General features: G+C 29.4%; 1 protein-coding gene across 1 annotated transcript; it reads right to left on the bottom strand.

Moving 5' to 3' along the window:
• Window positions 1-3,474: 3,474 nt before the first annotated feature.
• LOC126659543 (chalcone--flavanone isomerase) lies at window positions 3,475-6,398 on the bottom strand. Its single transcript, XM_050352839.1, has 4 exons — window positions 6,213-6,398; window positions 5,867-6,025; window positions 4,844-5,067; window positions 3,475-3,731 (listed from the first exon to the last, which is right to left on the bottom strand). Exons 1-4 carry the CDS (start codon window positions 6,313-6,315, stop codon window positions 3,573-3,575), a joined length of 645 nt encoding a protein of 214 aa, XP_050208796.1. The 5' UTR covers window positions 6,316-6,398; the 3' UTR covers window positions 3,475-3,572.
• Window positions 6,399-13,345: the final 6,947 nt, after the last annotated feature.

Raw genomic sequence — 13,345 nt, 5'->3', positions numbered from 1 at the left:
ATTTTCATTGTCTTCAATAGTGGTACACCGGTTTGATCACCATTTTGACTGTCGTTTCAATACAATTCTTTCAGTTCAATCTACTCCAATCTGGTTTAATGGGATTTTTTTTTTGCAGTTTTGGAATCTGACCTCTGGCCAGATCCCGATTTAACTAGTTTAACTGGTCAATCCGGTCTGTTTTTTAAAATACTATTTATACGGACTTATTCAGTTCTTAAACATCGAACAAGTCTCCTATTTATCTATTTATGTTTGAATTTTCTTAATTTGCTTAAATTGCTTGTTTTTGATATTCCACGAAGGCTCATGATGCTCCATTGCAAATTCCATATGATGCATGTAACGTTGTTTCAGAACTAAGTTGTTGTGCTTAGCAACAATATTAGTGATGCTTTGTTCAAATATAGCTCTTAGCATTGCTTCAAAATCAATTACAGTCGACCCTCTAATAATTAATATTCTATAAATTAATAATTCTAATAATTAATAGAAAATTGAGAGAACCAACTTCGTTCCACGTCGGATAATTAATAATTCTATTATTTAATAATTAATAAAATTTAAAATATATTCTACATGAATATTAATTATTAGAGAGATTTTTTAAAAGAAATATATAACAATTGATGATTTATTTGAGGCAATACTAACCTTAATTCATAAAGTGGAAGTTAAAATACCATCAAATTATGACTTTCTTATTCTTTGAAATTTTTTAAAAGAAGCTATTAAATAAACAAATTAAAGTAAGTAAAATATCTCTAGTATAAAACATATTAAAAATGATTTTACTTTATGAATACAACTTCTTAATAATTATTTTTTAGTTTGATATCAATTGATATTTCTTAAATTGAATATAAAATCATTTCTTTTAAATTGAGTGATTGCAAAGTGTATTTTGTTAGTTTTTTTTATAATATAATATTAATAATAGGTCTATTAATGTAGATGCTTTAAAATATCTTTTATAATTTTTTTATACAAGTTCAATAAATTAATAATTCTAATAATTAATAAATCTTTGATCCACCATGTGTATTAATTATCAGAGGGTCGACTGTATGATATTCATAAGAAACGCTTAGCTCTATGTCGGTATAGTCTAAATGCAAGACTGATATAGAACAAAGGTGACAAACCCTGGACTCTTCAATCTTAAAGATATGCTTTCTAACTTTGGTGGTCTTTTTCTCATTTGAAAAGGTTTAAAGGATTTTACATCTCACATGGCTATGTTTAGTTCATGAAATTAAATAGTTATTCTTTACTTTTTTAAAAGAAGTATTTATTTTATAATTATAGAATAACAGTTCCATGAAATTACTATTCCATGAACCAAGACAGGGAATAAATATTCTATATGAAGTAACCATTTTATTTCGGACATATTCCATAAATCAAATATAGCCCTTATGGTAAAGTCAAGACATATTAGTCTTTTGTGTGGATTCTTATCATTTGAGTTAATCCAAGACCTTTGGAGTTTAAATTGCCAAATGAAATTTTATAAAAGATTAAAATCAATTTTTTTAAATTGTAAAGATTTTATTGCTTTAAAAGTTACAAACTTTTGCATGAACTTTTAGTTTTGACGATTCAAAACACCGAGTAATTTTCCGTCAAAAAAATGGTGATGTGGACATTGGAACAATGTTTATTCTAATGTCCACATCAACATTTTTTTGACGGATAACTGCTCGATTTTTTCAAATTGTAAAACAAAAGAGTTAACTCAGATTATATCACGAAATTAGCGTGATTTGCTATTACAACACGAAATTATAAATTTGGCAATGTCAGCATTCAACTTTCATTTTTTCACAAATAATACTTCATATAGATCAAACAGTTTGATTTTTTTATCGGTTTGAACTTGTACAATAGTTTGATTTGGTTTGCACACATGATAAATTTTAATTGGTTGGTTCTAGCCAATTACCAAATTAAACTGATCAATGCACATCATTAACTTGAGATACATAACAACCAAACCAAACAAATAATCCAACTAAACTGATAAATTCAGTTCGATTCAATTAGATTAATAAATATTATAGTTCTTCAAAATTAAAGTCGATATATTTCATTGCTAAAAATTAAAAGAAAACACTAGAAAAAAGATAGTTAAGGGACCGTTAGTGCTATTTGTTTTTTGTCAATCAATCAAAAGGCAGCAACTCTTTATTGGTCGCTAAGCAAGGGAGATACACCCAAACAACTAAAGGCAAATAACACGCCCAAAAGGCTCAAAAACCCAACAAACTGAAAAAAGACTGCACAACAGCTAACAAAAACACCAGAATTCAAAGACAAAGCTACAAAGCATCAACTAAAAATAGGAGCTAAAACAAACCAAATCCAAGCTCACATATTCTTCATTTCCACTGCCATATAGATCTTCTTTCAAACCTGCACAGAACGAAACACTTTCTAATTGAAAATAGCCTCACTACGAGCTTTCTAGATGAAGTAAATAGCAGTAGTGAACCACAATTTCTTGGTTCTTGAAGCAATGGATCTACCAGGAGCCCTTCTCAGTAAAAAAACTCACCTCTCTTTGCCAACGAAAGCATCTTCTACTATACCCCATCTTGTTAAGAATATTAGACCTAATATTCTGGGACACTCTACACTGAAAAAACAGATGCTCAGTGTTTTCAATCCCCACACCACGAAGACTACAAATATCATTATACACGACTTTCCATTTGAACAGCTTATCCTTAGTCAGGATTCTTCTCTTCAAATAAAGCCAGGCTATGAAAGAAAATCTAGGGATGTGCCCTGAAAACCAAATTGGGGATTCCAACTAATAGTCTCCTTCTTCGGAACTCCACTTAACAGTATCTTCCACATCTTCATTAACTTTGTAGTTTGTCGAAATGTAATACCAAGCAATTTGAGAGTCTTCATCAATTGGATCAGGAAGAATTCAAGAGCCGTTCCTCCACAGCCTGCTAACCTTTGCATCTTTTGTAATCTCTACATCTTTCATATTAACAGAGGGGAACTTTTCAATGATGGATTTACCTTCTCGCCAAGGATCCAACCAGAAGACAATTTCTCACCATTCTCTAGCTTATACTCAAAGTGCTCAGCAATAACATTCCTAACGTTCAAAAGATTAGGCCTAATAGGAAAAAAAAGCCAAACCTTTACGACTTGTTGCAATTTAAACCAAATTTTTTAATTTTTATAATAATAGCTAAATTGTATTTTTTTGTTGTTGCAATAATAGTCAAATTGGTGGCCAAACTTGCAATAAAAAAAAATCCAAATTTGGCTATTATTTCAAAAAAAAATCAATTTGACAATTATTACAAAATATAAAAATTTTAGTTAAAATTATAACAAATCGTAAAAGTTTGATTTTTTTCATTAAGCTATTATATTATGTTACAAGTTAACATTTCAATTTAAAGTAGAAAATACTATTGTAATTAAACATTAGCATCCCTTTTTTTAAACTAAACAAAAATCTTACGCACAAACTTTATTTGAATGATCATAATAATTAATAAACCCCTTTACACCTTATTTAGCTATCCTTTAAATTGCTAATTTTCTTAAAAGAGCTTTGATAATCTTGCAGCCACACTCTTTCTTGTTTGAGGAGAAACACCATGCTGACCAATAATCGACTCCAAGATTGCCTCTGAAAGTAGTTTGTTCTCTATCACCACATTCTCAACTTCTACCATTGACCCATCCTTCGAAAAGCTTATCTGCAATTAATTTTATGATTAAAAACTAACAATAAAAAAAATACGAAAATAGTAAATGGGAAAACTATGTTTTTATAAGAATATGCTACAAATAGGGAAAATGATTTTTTATATCCAAAACCTTAACCATTTTGTTAATGTGTCTAAAAACTAATTTAAACATTTTGCTCCGTCAATTTTGTAAATTAGGACAAATAAATTCAACCATCAATTTAAATCTATTTTTGCACACATAATTTGAAGTTTGAATATATGTATAATTTGGAGTTTGAATATATTTGTCTCAATTGTAAATTTGACGAACCAAAATATTCAAACTATATTTTAGAAATGTATTTGACAAAATGGTCAAAATTATAGATATTAAAAATCATTCCAAATATAAATTTTTGGAGTTAGTTTATATTTTTTAAAAAAAGATAACAAAATATCAACAAATGTAAAACACTATTAAATCCGAAGTCCGACTCAAATTTAAATTTGAAAGCTAGAAGCTCAATTATATTTTTATAAAGTATTATAAACATAATTTTTGGGAGTTTTATTATAATATTTTTTAGAAAAGAAACAGAATATCAACAACGGATGTAATCAAGTGGAGTTAAGTTGAAACACTGACAAAGTCAAGTACGACTTGACTTTTAAATTTAAAGCTCAAAACTCGACTCTTATTTGATCAAATTTCAGTTTAGAAGCTCGAACTCGAACTCGAACTCGATAAAATAAATAAAATTCAAGATCAAGTCAACTTGATTATATGTACAATTATTTTAAAATCACTTTTTTAATATACAAAAATATCAATATTTATGTAAATTTATATAATTATAAAGGATAAAAAAGTAAAATTAACAAAAGTTCGATTAGATTCGGGAGCTTATTGAACCGGTGTTTTGATGTTCGAACTCGACTCCGTTATTAACTCGAGTAGCTCAACTTGAACTCGAAATCAAACTCGACTTGATATTAACCAAGTAAATTTCGAGTATATTTTGATTCAAGGTAGAGTATTTCATGAATTAATCAAAATGTTAGACTCAATCAGTTTCCGTGCAATATAAACTAAAAATCAATTTGAAGAAATATCAAAGTTATAGAATTCTAGTACTTACCGCAATTGATCCATTAGGTAGTTGTGTAAAAAGAATAGAGGAGCCAGGAGGAAAGTTTTTATCTTTGAAGACTTGCAAAAACTTATCAATGGCTTTAGCTTCTGCATCACTGTAAATTCCAAGAGATTTCCAAATTGCAACGCAATTCTCACTAACTTTCTCTGAATATTGTTGACCAGTTAATGGTAAAATCATGGTTACTTTAATGAACTTCACAAATGGACCTACAGAAACAGATATTATAGATGATGTCAATGATAAAACTGGAAACACTTTAATTCATCTTCTTGATCTTTGCTAAATATGATCATGACTCGTTTTAAGTTGATGTGGTATAATAATATTCATCTACGATACATGTACAAAATTTAACGTGGCCGGGGCGAGGCATCCACAAACTAAGGTGGTCATATAAAAAAATTAAAAATTTGTATGAATATTTTTTGTTTATTTTTTATGAAGACGCACAAATAAAAGGCTCATCCAATATTTATTGACCACCTTATCACCTATTATTATACTTCTTTTGATAAATGATTTGACTTCATACTTTTAATTTTATATACTTTTAAAATTAATTTTTTGCGCCTCTATATATTAATTTCTGACTCCGCTTATGTACATGGTATATATAACCTCACACCATGTCAGCTTTAAATTAGTCGTAAATATATTTGGCGAAAATTTAAAATATAATGAATCAAACTAACAATATTTTAAGATTATGGTATATGTGACAAAAACTTAAAATTGAGGGTAGATAAGTTCATCTTGGCCAAAAGTTGAAGTCATATCATATATTCAAAACAGGCATTATTACTCGGTTCCTTTTATCACGGGTACGGACTGTTCCTACTAATAACAATTAAAAAAAACAGAGAGAGACAAAGACAATTAATACTAACGGCATGATATTATTCATATTTAATCACAATTAGCATGCAACTAAACCAATTTATACGCATCAAATCCTACTTTACGGCAACAATTTTAAAATTTTCAGAACTAAATTTTATTAATTACCTGTAACAATCTCTCTAAAAAACTCAACAGAATCCATCAGCTCCTCAGAATTTTTCCCCTTCCATTTAACGGCCAGTAACGGCAGAGCATCCTCTTCTACATAAACTCCGATCGACGTAAATTTAATCAATTTACCATTGATCTCCAAGCATCTATCTCCTAAAAATCCACACAATATCATTAAAATCAATTATAAACATAAGAAACTCAACTAATAAGTTATAATTCAAATAGTATAAACGCTATACAGCAATCTAGATTCCTCCTACAAACGCTGTTTCTTCCCAATTATAAAAAAACATAACAAATTCAAATTAAATTTAAATTTTAATGAATTATCACAAACCTGCACCGGCAAGGAAGAGAGTTTTATCAGAGGCGGGAGGTTTGATCGCCGGCGTGAAAGAGACGGCGTCGAGATTAATTTGAGCAACAGAAGAAGCGGACATTGTTGGAAATTAGGTTAAATAAATTTGCGGTGTATGAATTTATAGTTAGAGAGAGAAATTTTTGTTGAGGAATAAGACAATGAAACGACTCCATAATTGAGTAGGATTTTATATTCAGTGATGGAGATGGGAAAATTAATTAGGCGGGTAAAAGGAGGAGAGGAGTAGATGTGGACACGTGGCTTTGAATGTGCGGTGGCGTTAGATGGATCGTTGATTTTACCAACCAAAGTGAGTTTGCTTTTTTGTTTTGAAATAGTGAAATACCAACCAAAGTGAGTTTTTTTTTTTGAATACGATTTGCTATTAGACTTTTGCATTTTTGATTTTTTGGAAAAATCTTAAATTAAATAAATAATTAATTTTCAGTTTCCTTTTTTGTTAATGAGAAGAAAATTTCATAACATTAATTCAGTTACATCTATAGAATTCATTTATAATATAATGCAGCATAACTTCTATAAATTAACATTATTACTGATTAGATATAAAAATATATTAGCAGAGAACACTTCCATCCATAGATAAAAGGGATTATTTTTCAAATACTTATTTTGGATAAAGTATTCATTAATTATTCATACCATTTTATCCCATTTTTTCCTCTTATCCTATATTATCTAATAAGCTAACTTATTTACCAAAAATACTCACTATATAAAGAAGTTTTATCTCATTTTAGGTTAAACTTTTACATAGCCATTTTTTTCTCTCTCTTCTCTCTCTTCTTCTCTCTTCTTTTCTTCTTTTTTTTTTCATTTGATTTTCAGTTTATCTCCTCCGATTATTTTTCCGTTCGTTTTTCCAGTCGCGCTTCCGTTCGTCTAATTCCAATGGATTTCTCGTCATTTCCGGTCGTTTTTCTGTTCGCGCTAGTCCGTTCGTCTCTTCCGTTCGCGCTATGGATTTCTCGACTCGTTTTTAGATTTGTGTAATTTTTTAGGTTTTTTATAATGATTTAAATATTTTATAAATAAATTATTGTAGATCTATAATTTTTTGTTTATAAAATTGTTCTATTATTCATATAATTATTTATTTTGTCTTCTCTTATTCATAGATTTGTTTATTGCTACTGATTTTGTAAAGAAAAAAATTGATTTATGGTACATTTGTAGTAATTTTATAATATATTTACGTTTTAGTGTATTTTTATTGTATTTATAGTGTATTCACCGTTTTTTAGTATATTTATGGTGCATTTACAGTGTTTATGGTGTATTTGCAGTGTTTATGGTGTATTTGCAGTGTTTCATGGTGTAAACCACAAAAAACACTACAGAATCCCATAAATACACTACTTATACACTACTATACACTATATATACACTACTTATACACTAATCTTACATTATATAAACACCATAAAAACACTATATATACACTATTGTTACACTATAAAAAAAATTCCAGAAAAAAATCTATAAAAAATAAAAATTAACACTATATATACACTAATCTTACACTATATAAAAAAACTGTCGGTCGGTTCGTTCAATCGAACCGAAAAAAACAAAAACCGAAAACCGAAATTGAAAACCGAAAAAAAGGTATTGTTGAAATCATATAAAAAAGGTATTTTTCGTAAATAAAAAAAGATAAAAAATCAAAATCAAAATTTGACAGGAAAAAGTGTAAGTTACCAAAATATGTATTTCAGAAAATTACCACTAGATAAAAATATTCTCCAAAATTTATAAAATTTAATTAATTTATAATTTTAATAAACCACTAATTTATAAATATAAAAATTCTCTAAAAGTCTCATCAGTTTTAACTACTAGTGTCGCTTTACGTGTTTCACAAGTGACTCGTAATGTGATTTATCAAAATATTATATTTTTAATCATAATTCTATTTAAGTATAAAATAGTAAATGATTATTAAAATAATAGTTAACTAAGAGTAGTTCATTTTATTTATAGAAAATTAAATAAAAAATATCAAATAAAAATTACATTAGTATTTTGTTAGATACACCTAACGTGTGCAATGCTACATATAGTTTGAAATATATGCTCTGTTTATAACAGGTTTAATCTCGATGTGTTACCGAGGTTGTTTGATTTGTAAATACATTTAAGTGTTTAAAAGAAAAAAAATTATATTAATTTTCAGGCTTACTACGAATTTCAGAGCTAACACTCTCATTTCCTAACGTCATTTTCGACTCGAGAATTTAGACCGTGACATATTTATACTCTTCCTTTTAAAAAAATTTCTTCTTAAATTTAAGTTAATTGTGTATACTATTCGTGAATGTTTTTTATTAATTGAAAAATTAATTTATATTCAGTGGCAGAGTCAGTTTTTTAATATTAGAGGACGGAATTGTAATATGTAATACTCCAATTTTATGTTAAATCTAGAGGGGACAATTTTTAAAACTAGAGAGGGTCGAAACATAAATATAAAAGGCCTAATTACTTAAAAAAATCCCACCTTGAACGTTTTTTTCGTTTATACCTTGATCTTGTCAAAAAAGTCATTTGTACCCAATTTTGGGTTTTTAGGTTTCATCTCTACCCAATACAAGAATATAATTGACAATTTAATGAATTAAAAGATGAAAAAATTAAAAACAATTAAACAAAAGATTATATCACACGTCTAATTAGTATATAAATATAAGGGTTAATTCCACAAAAAATCACGAACTTTACATGAAATTTCATTTTAATCACGACTTTTAAAAGTTGTCATATAAAACCATGACCTTTAATATTTTTTTCAAATCTATCACCGATTATTTTCCGGTGTAGTTTTTACCTTTCATTTTTTTTCAAATCAGCCGGATTCCGGTTGCCACGTCAGCAAAAATACACTGAAAATCAATTTGGTGATAGATTTGAAAAAAAAATGAAAGTTCATGGTTTTATATGGCAACTTTTAAAAGTCGTGATTAAAATGAAATTTCGTGTAAAGGTCATGATTTTTTATAGAATTAACCCTAAATATAAATTGAAGGATTATCTTAAACTTTTTTTCAAGTGAAAAGAGGCAATTTTAGAATTTTTGGGTGGGGACGAAACATAACAACACAAAATTGGGTACAAATGACTGTTTTACAAGGTAAAGGTATAAATGAAAAAAATAGTTCACGATGGGTTCTTTTAAATAATTAAGCCAAAATAAAATGTTAGATACTAATTTTACTATTTTTAGAAACTTAAAGAGGGCGATGGCCATCGCATGCCCCATCCCTCCATCACTATTTATAGCTTTGGATAGGAAGCAAAATTTTGGGGTATAAGTTTTTGTGCGAGTAAAGGATCACTTTACCCTTCAATTTAGTATAAAGTATTAAAAATGTCCAAATTAAAAAAAAAATCACTTTATCCTAAATTTGGCAAATTCGTATAAAAAACACACTTCTCCACTCTCATCAAAGAGAGTGAGACTCACTCACCGGTTTTAATGGTGGTTTTTCTTAACCCAGGGGGTATTTAATGGCAAAAAGTTTAGATTGATCCTAATTTTTTCATAAAATTTTAAATTAACACCTAATAATTTAAAAAAAAAAAATTTAACCCTTTTAATTTAAAATTTTATATGACAAACTAACCTCCAAATTTTATTTATATAACAAATTAACTCCCAAATTAAATTTTTAACAAAAAAATAACTCTTTATAATTTATATGTTTTGCATTATTTTTTTTAAAAAAATTCGATCTCAGGCAAGGAGGAGCGAGAAGAGGAGCTGCTGCTCCTCGTTTTTGTGAGGAACGGATCTGTTCCTCACTCAAGAACAAATATGATGTTTTTGAGTTCAAGAACAGACCGATGTATGTTCTTGAAGACAAATAGACCGGTGGGTCTGTTGTTTTTGAAAAACAGACGTTTTTTCAGTGAGGAGGAGGAGCTTTTCGCCGGAAATAAAAAAAATGATTTTTTTTGAAAAAAAGTTGAAAAAGACCCCTGGATTAATTAGTATTTGAATATAATTGATTATAATAAATTAGGATAATTAGAAATTCACTCTCCAACATGTCAGCATAGGGGTGTTTTTGAGCCGGTTTTACTAAATTCAGGGTAAATTGACCCGATTTTGTTAATTTGGATGTTTTAATATTTTGTATCAAGTTGAGGGGTAAAGTGATCCTTTGTTTTTTTTTGTGCTAATTCTAAAAAATTATTTGTAATAGTTTGGTGTTAAATTAAAAGAAAGAAAAACTAATTTAGGTGTGACCTTATAAAACACCAAGTTCGAAGTGATATTGTAAAACTCCTCATAATTAGTGTTGAGTTAGTGAATTCAAAATTCTTAATCAAGAATTGACAAGTTGATATAAGTTTGAGTTTGAGCCAAACCACTATAAAATCTTAGGTTCTTTTCTTCAACCCAAATCACTTTCTTAGTACTGGCATTTTTATAATTCAAACTTTAATTGTAACCAGTTAACCACTTTTAGGTTATTGCAAATAGTTGGGTACTGAAAACTAGCTCAACCTATTTTAATAAATTCTAATTTGAACTGTATAAAATATATGTTTTGAAAAGCTGTGTATTTTTTAAAATGTTTTGACCAGTTGTTTGAGTGATACACCGGTCTTATATTTTAGCATTTTAGCATTGTATTGGAAACAGAGCAGGTACGTCATAAGAGATTGATATTTGCGCTCTGCTTTCTTGAAATACAATTATGATTTTGTGAACACATTTTAAGAAAAGGTTTTAAAGTGTTTTTGCAACGAGGTTGCGAATCTTTTTATGTTTTTAAACACGAAAAATTTATAAAGGTTTTTAGGCTTGTTACGGGTTTCAGAACAACCACTCTCATTTCCTAGCGCCAGTCTCAGCTCAAATTTCGGGTGGAAATCGGGTCGTGACAGCTATGATTTTCACATTTTAAAGGTGATGTTATTTTTGAACTTGATGCAATGTCATGATTTTATATGTAATTAATTCTTTTAGGGATGAACGATTTCATCCTATTGATTTTATCCCTCTAAAAGAGATGAATGATATGTTCATTCCGTTCATCCCTTTTGAAAAGGATGATCTGTTCATCCCTATAGGGGTGAGCTGGGGGTGAAGGCGTATTGCCGTGGGTGGAGGATGAATGGTGGCTGGAGAATAAAAGAAGGGAAGAAGAAGAAAAGGCAAGAGGAAAAATAGATCCTTAAACTTTTTATTAAAAATTAAAATAATTATTAAATTTTTAAAATTATAATATAATTGAATTTAAAAATTATTAAGAGTTATTATCAAAAAATAAATAAATAATTAAAAGTCAATTTAAGAAATAAATAAAATGTTAAGAGTTTTTTTTAAATTTTTTTTCAATTTTATAAGGAGTGGAGAGGGGCCTTTTTGATGCTTTTTGACAAAGTTGCGGATCTGTTTGATTCAAAACCCTTCAAAATGACTATTTTAATATTTCGTGCCAAGCTGAGGGGGTGAATTAATTTTTTGTTTTAGAAAAAAATAAAAAAATCTACCTATAGCAAAAAAAAAAGGGTTAATTACATATAAAATCACCACCTTTACACGAAATTGCAAAAATAACACGACCTTTAAAACATGGAAATTCAGGGCAACACCTTTCATTTCTTTTTAAAAATAACATGGGCACATTTTTAGTGGCGTTTTTGCTGACGTGGCATGACACGTGGCACTCCCATTGGGTGTCCAAGTCAGTAAAATTTTATCTAAAAACGTGCTCATGTTATTTTTGAAAAGAAATGAAAGGTGATGCCCTGAATTGACACGTTTTAAAGGTCGTGTTATTTTTAAAAATTCGTATAAAGGTAGTGATTTTATATGTAATTAACCCAAAAAAAAAGAGCCTTAAAATTTGAGATAATTAGGAGAATACCTAAAAAAGAAAAATATTAGTATTTCTTAACCATAATTTTCCAACTTTCTTTTTGTACTCCAGCGTGTTTCATCTTTATTTTTTTACTCTCCTCTCTTATTTTTATACTCTGCCGCTTTGGATTTATACTTCTTCTTCTTTTTCTTTTCTTTTTGTTCTTATTGTTTCAGTTCATCCAAACAAAACAGCTAATAATTCAATAAATAAATCAAAATTTTCAATTCATATCAATTGGCTATTAATCAGCTATGGCACTCCAACTTAAGGTCCCCTATCACCAAACCCCCTGAACTTTCAAATCGGCCGCTAAACCCCCTAAACTTTACTTAATGATCAACTAAACCCCTTTTAGTCCAAAACCGCCCCAAAAAACCGCCCCAAGCCCCATATTTTCTCAAAAATGCCCAAAATGCCCCTAGAAAAACTAAGCCAACCCAATCCAACCAAGTCTAAAGTCACCCACTCAATTAAATCAAACATAATCCAACCAAATCATTAAATCACCAACCCACCCAAATCCAAACTCACCCACTCAACCAAATCAAAAAAATCCAACCAAAAATTAAATAAATTATTAATTTTTTTTACACATATTAGATAACTTTTTTAATAATAAATTATTAAATCCATCCAATAAAAAATTAAATAAAATATTATTTTCTATATCACATATTTTTTTTTTTTTTTAATAATAAAAATTTTAATCGGAAAAGACGAACGGGTAAACCGTTCGTCTTCTCCGGCAGTCCACCGGAGTGGACAGCCCCACCCACGAAGGTGGGTCTGTGATGAAAAGACCCACCGTCGTGGTGGGTGTGTCACTGAACAGACCCACCACGACGGTGGGTCTGTGAACAGACCCACCATCGTGGTGGGTCTGTTCTTGAATAACAGACCCACCTCGTGGTGGGTCTGTTCCGTTTGGAACAGATCCACCACGAGGTGGATCTGTTCCGTTTGGAACAGACCCACCACGAAGGTGGATCTGTAAACGGAACAGATCCACCATGAAGGTGGATCTGTTCTTGAAGAACAGATCCACCTTCGTGGTGGATCTGTTCCAAACAGAACAGACCCACCACGAAGGTGGGTCTGTTCTTGACAGACCCACCGCCGTGGTGGGTCTGTCCATTCCGGTGAACAGACCCACCGGTGGTCTGTTCACCGGATTAATAAATTTTAAATTTAAAAAAAAATCGAATTTTTTTT

Source organism: Mercurialis annua, linkage group LG8 (genome assembly GCF_937616625.2).
Source record: "Mercurialis annua linkage group LG8, ddMerAnnu1.2, whole genome shotgun sequence".
In the NCBI taxonomy this organism is placed as follows: domain Eukaryota; kingdom Viridiplantae; phylum Streptophyta; class Magnoliopsida; order Malpighiales; family Euphorbiaceae; genus Mercurialis; species Mercurialis annua.
The sequence above is the reverse complement of the archived record's forward strand: the minus strand, read 5'-3'. Positions and strand labels throughout refer to the sequence as shown.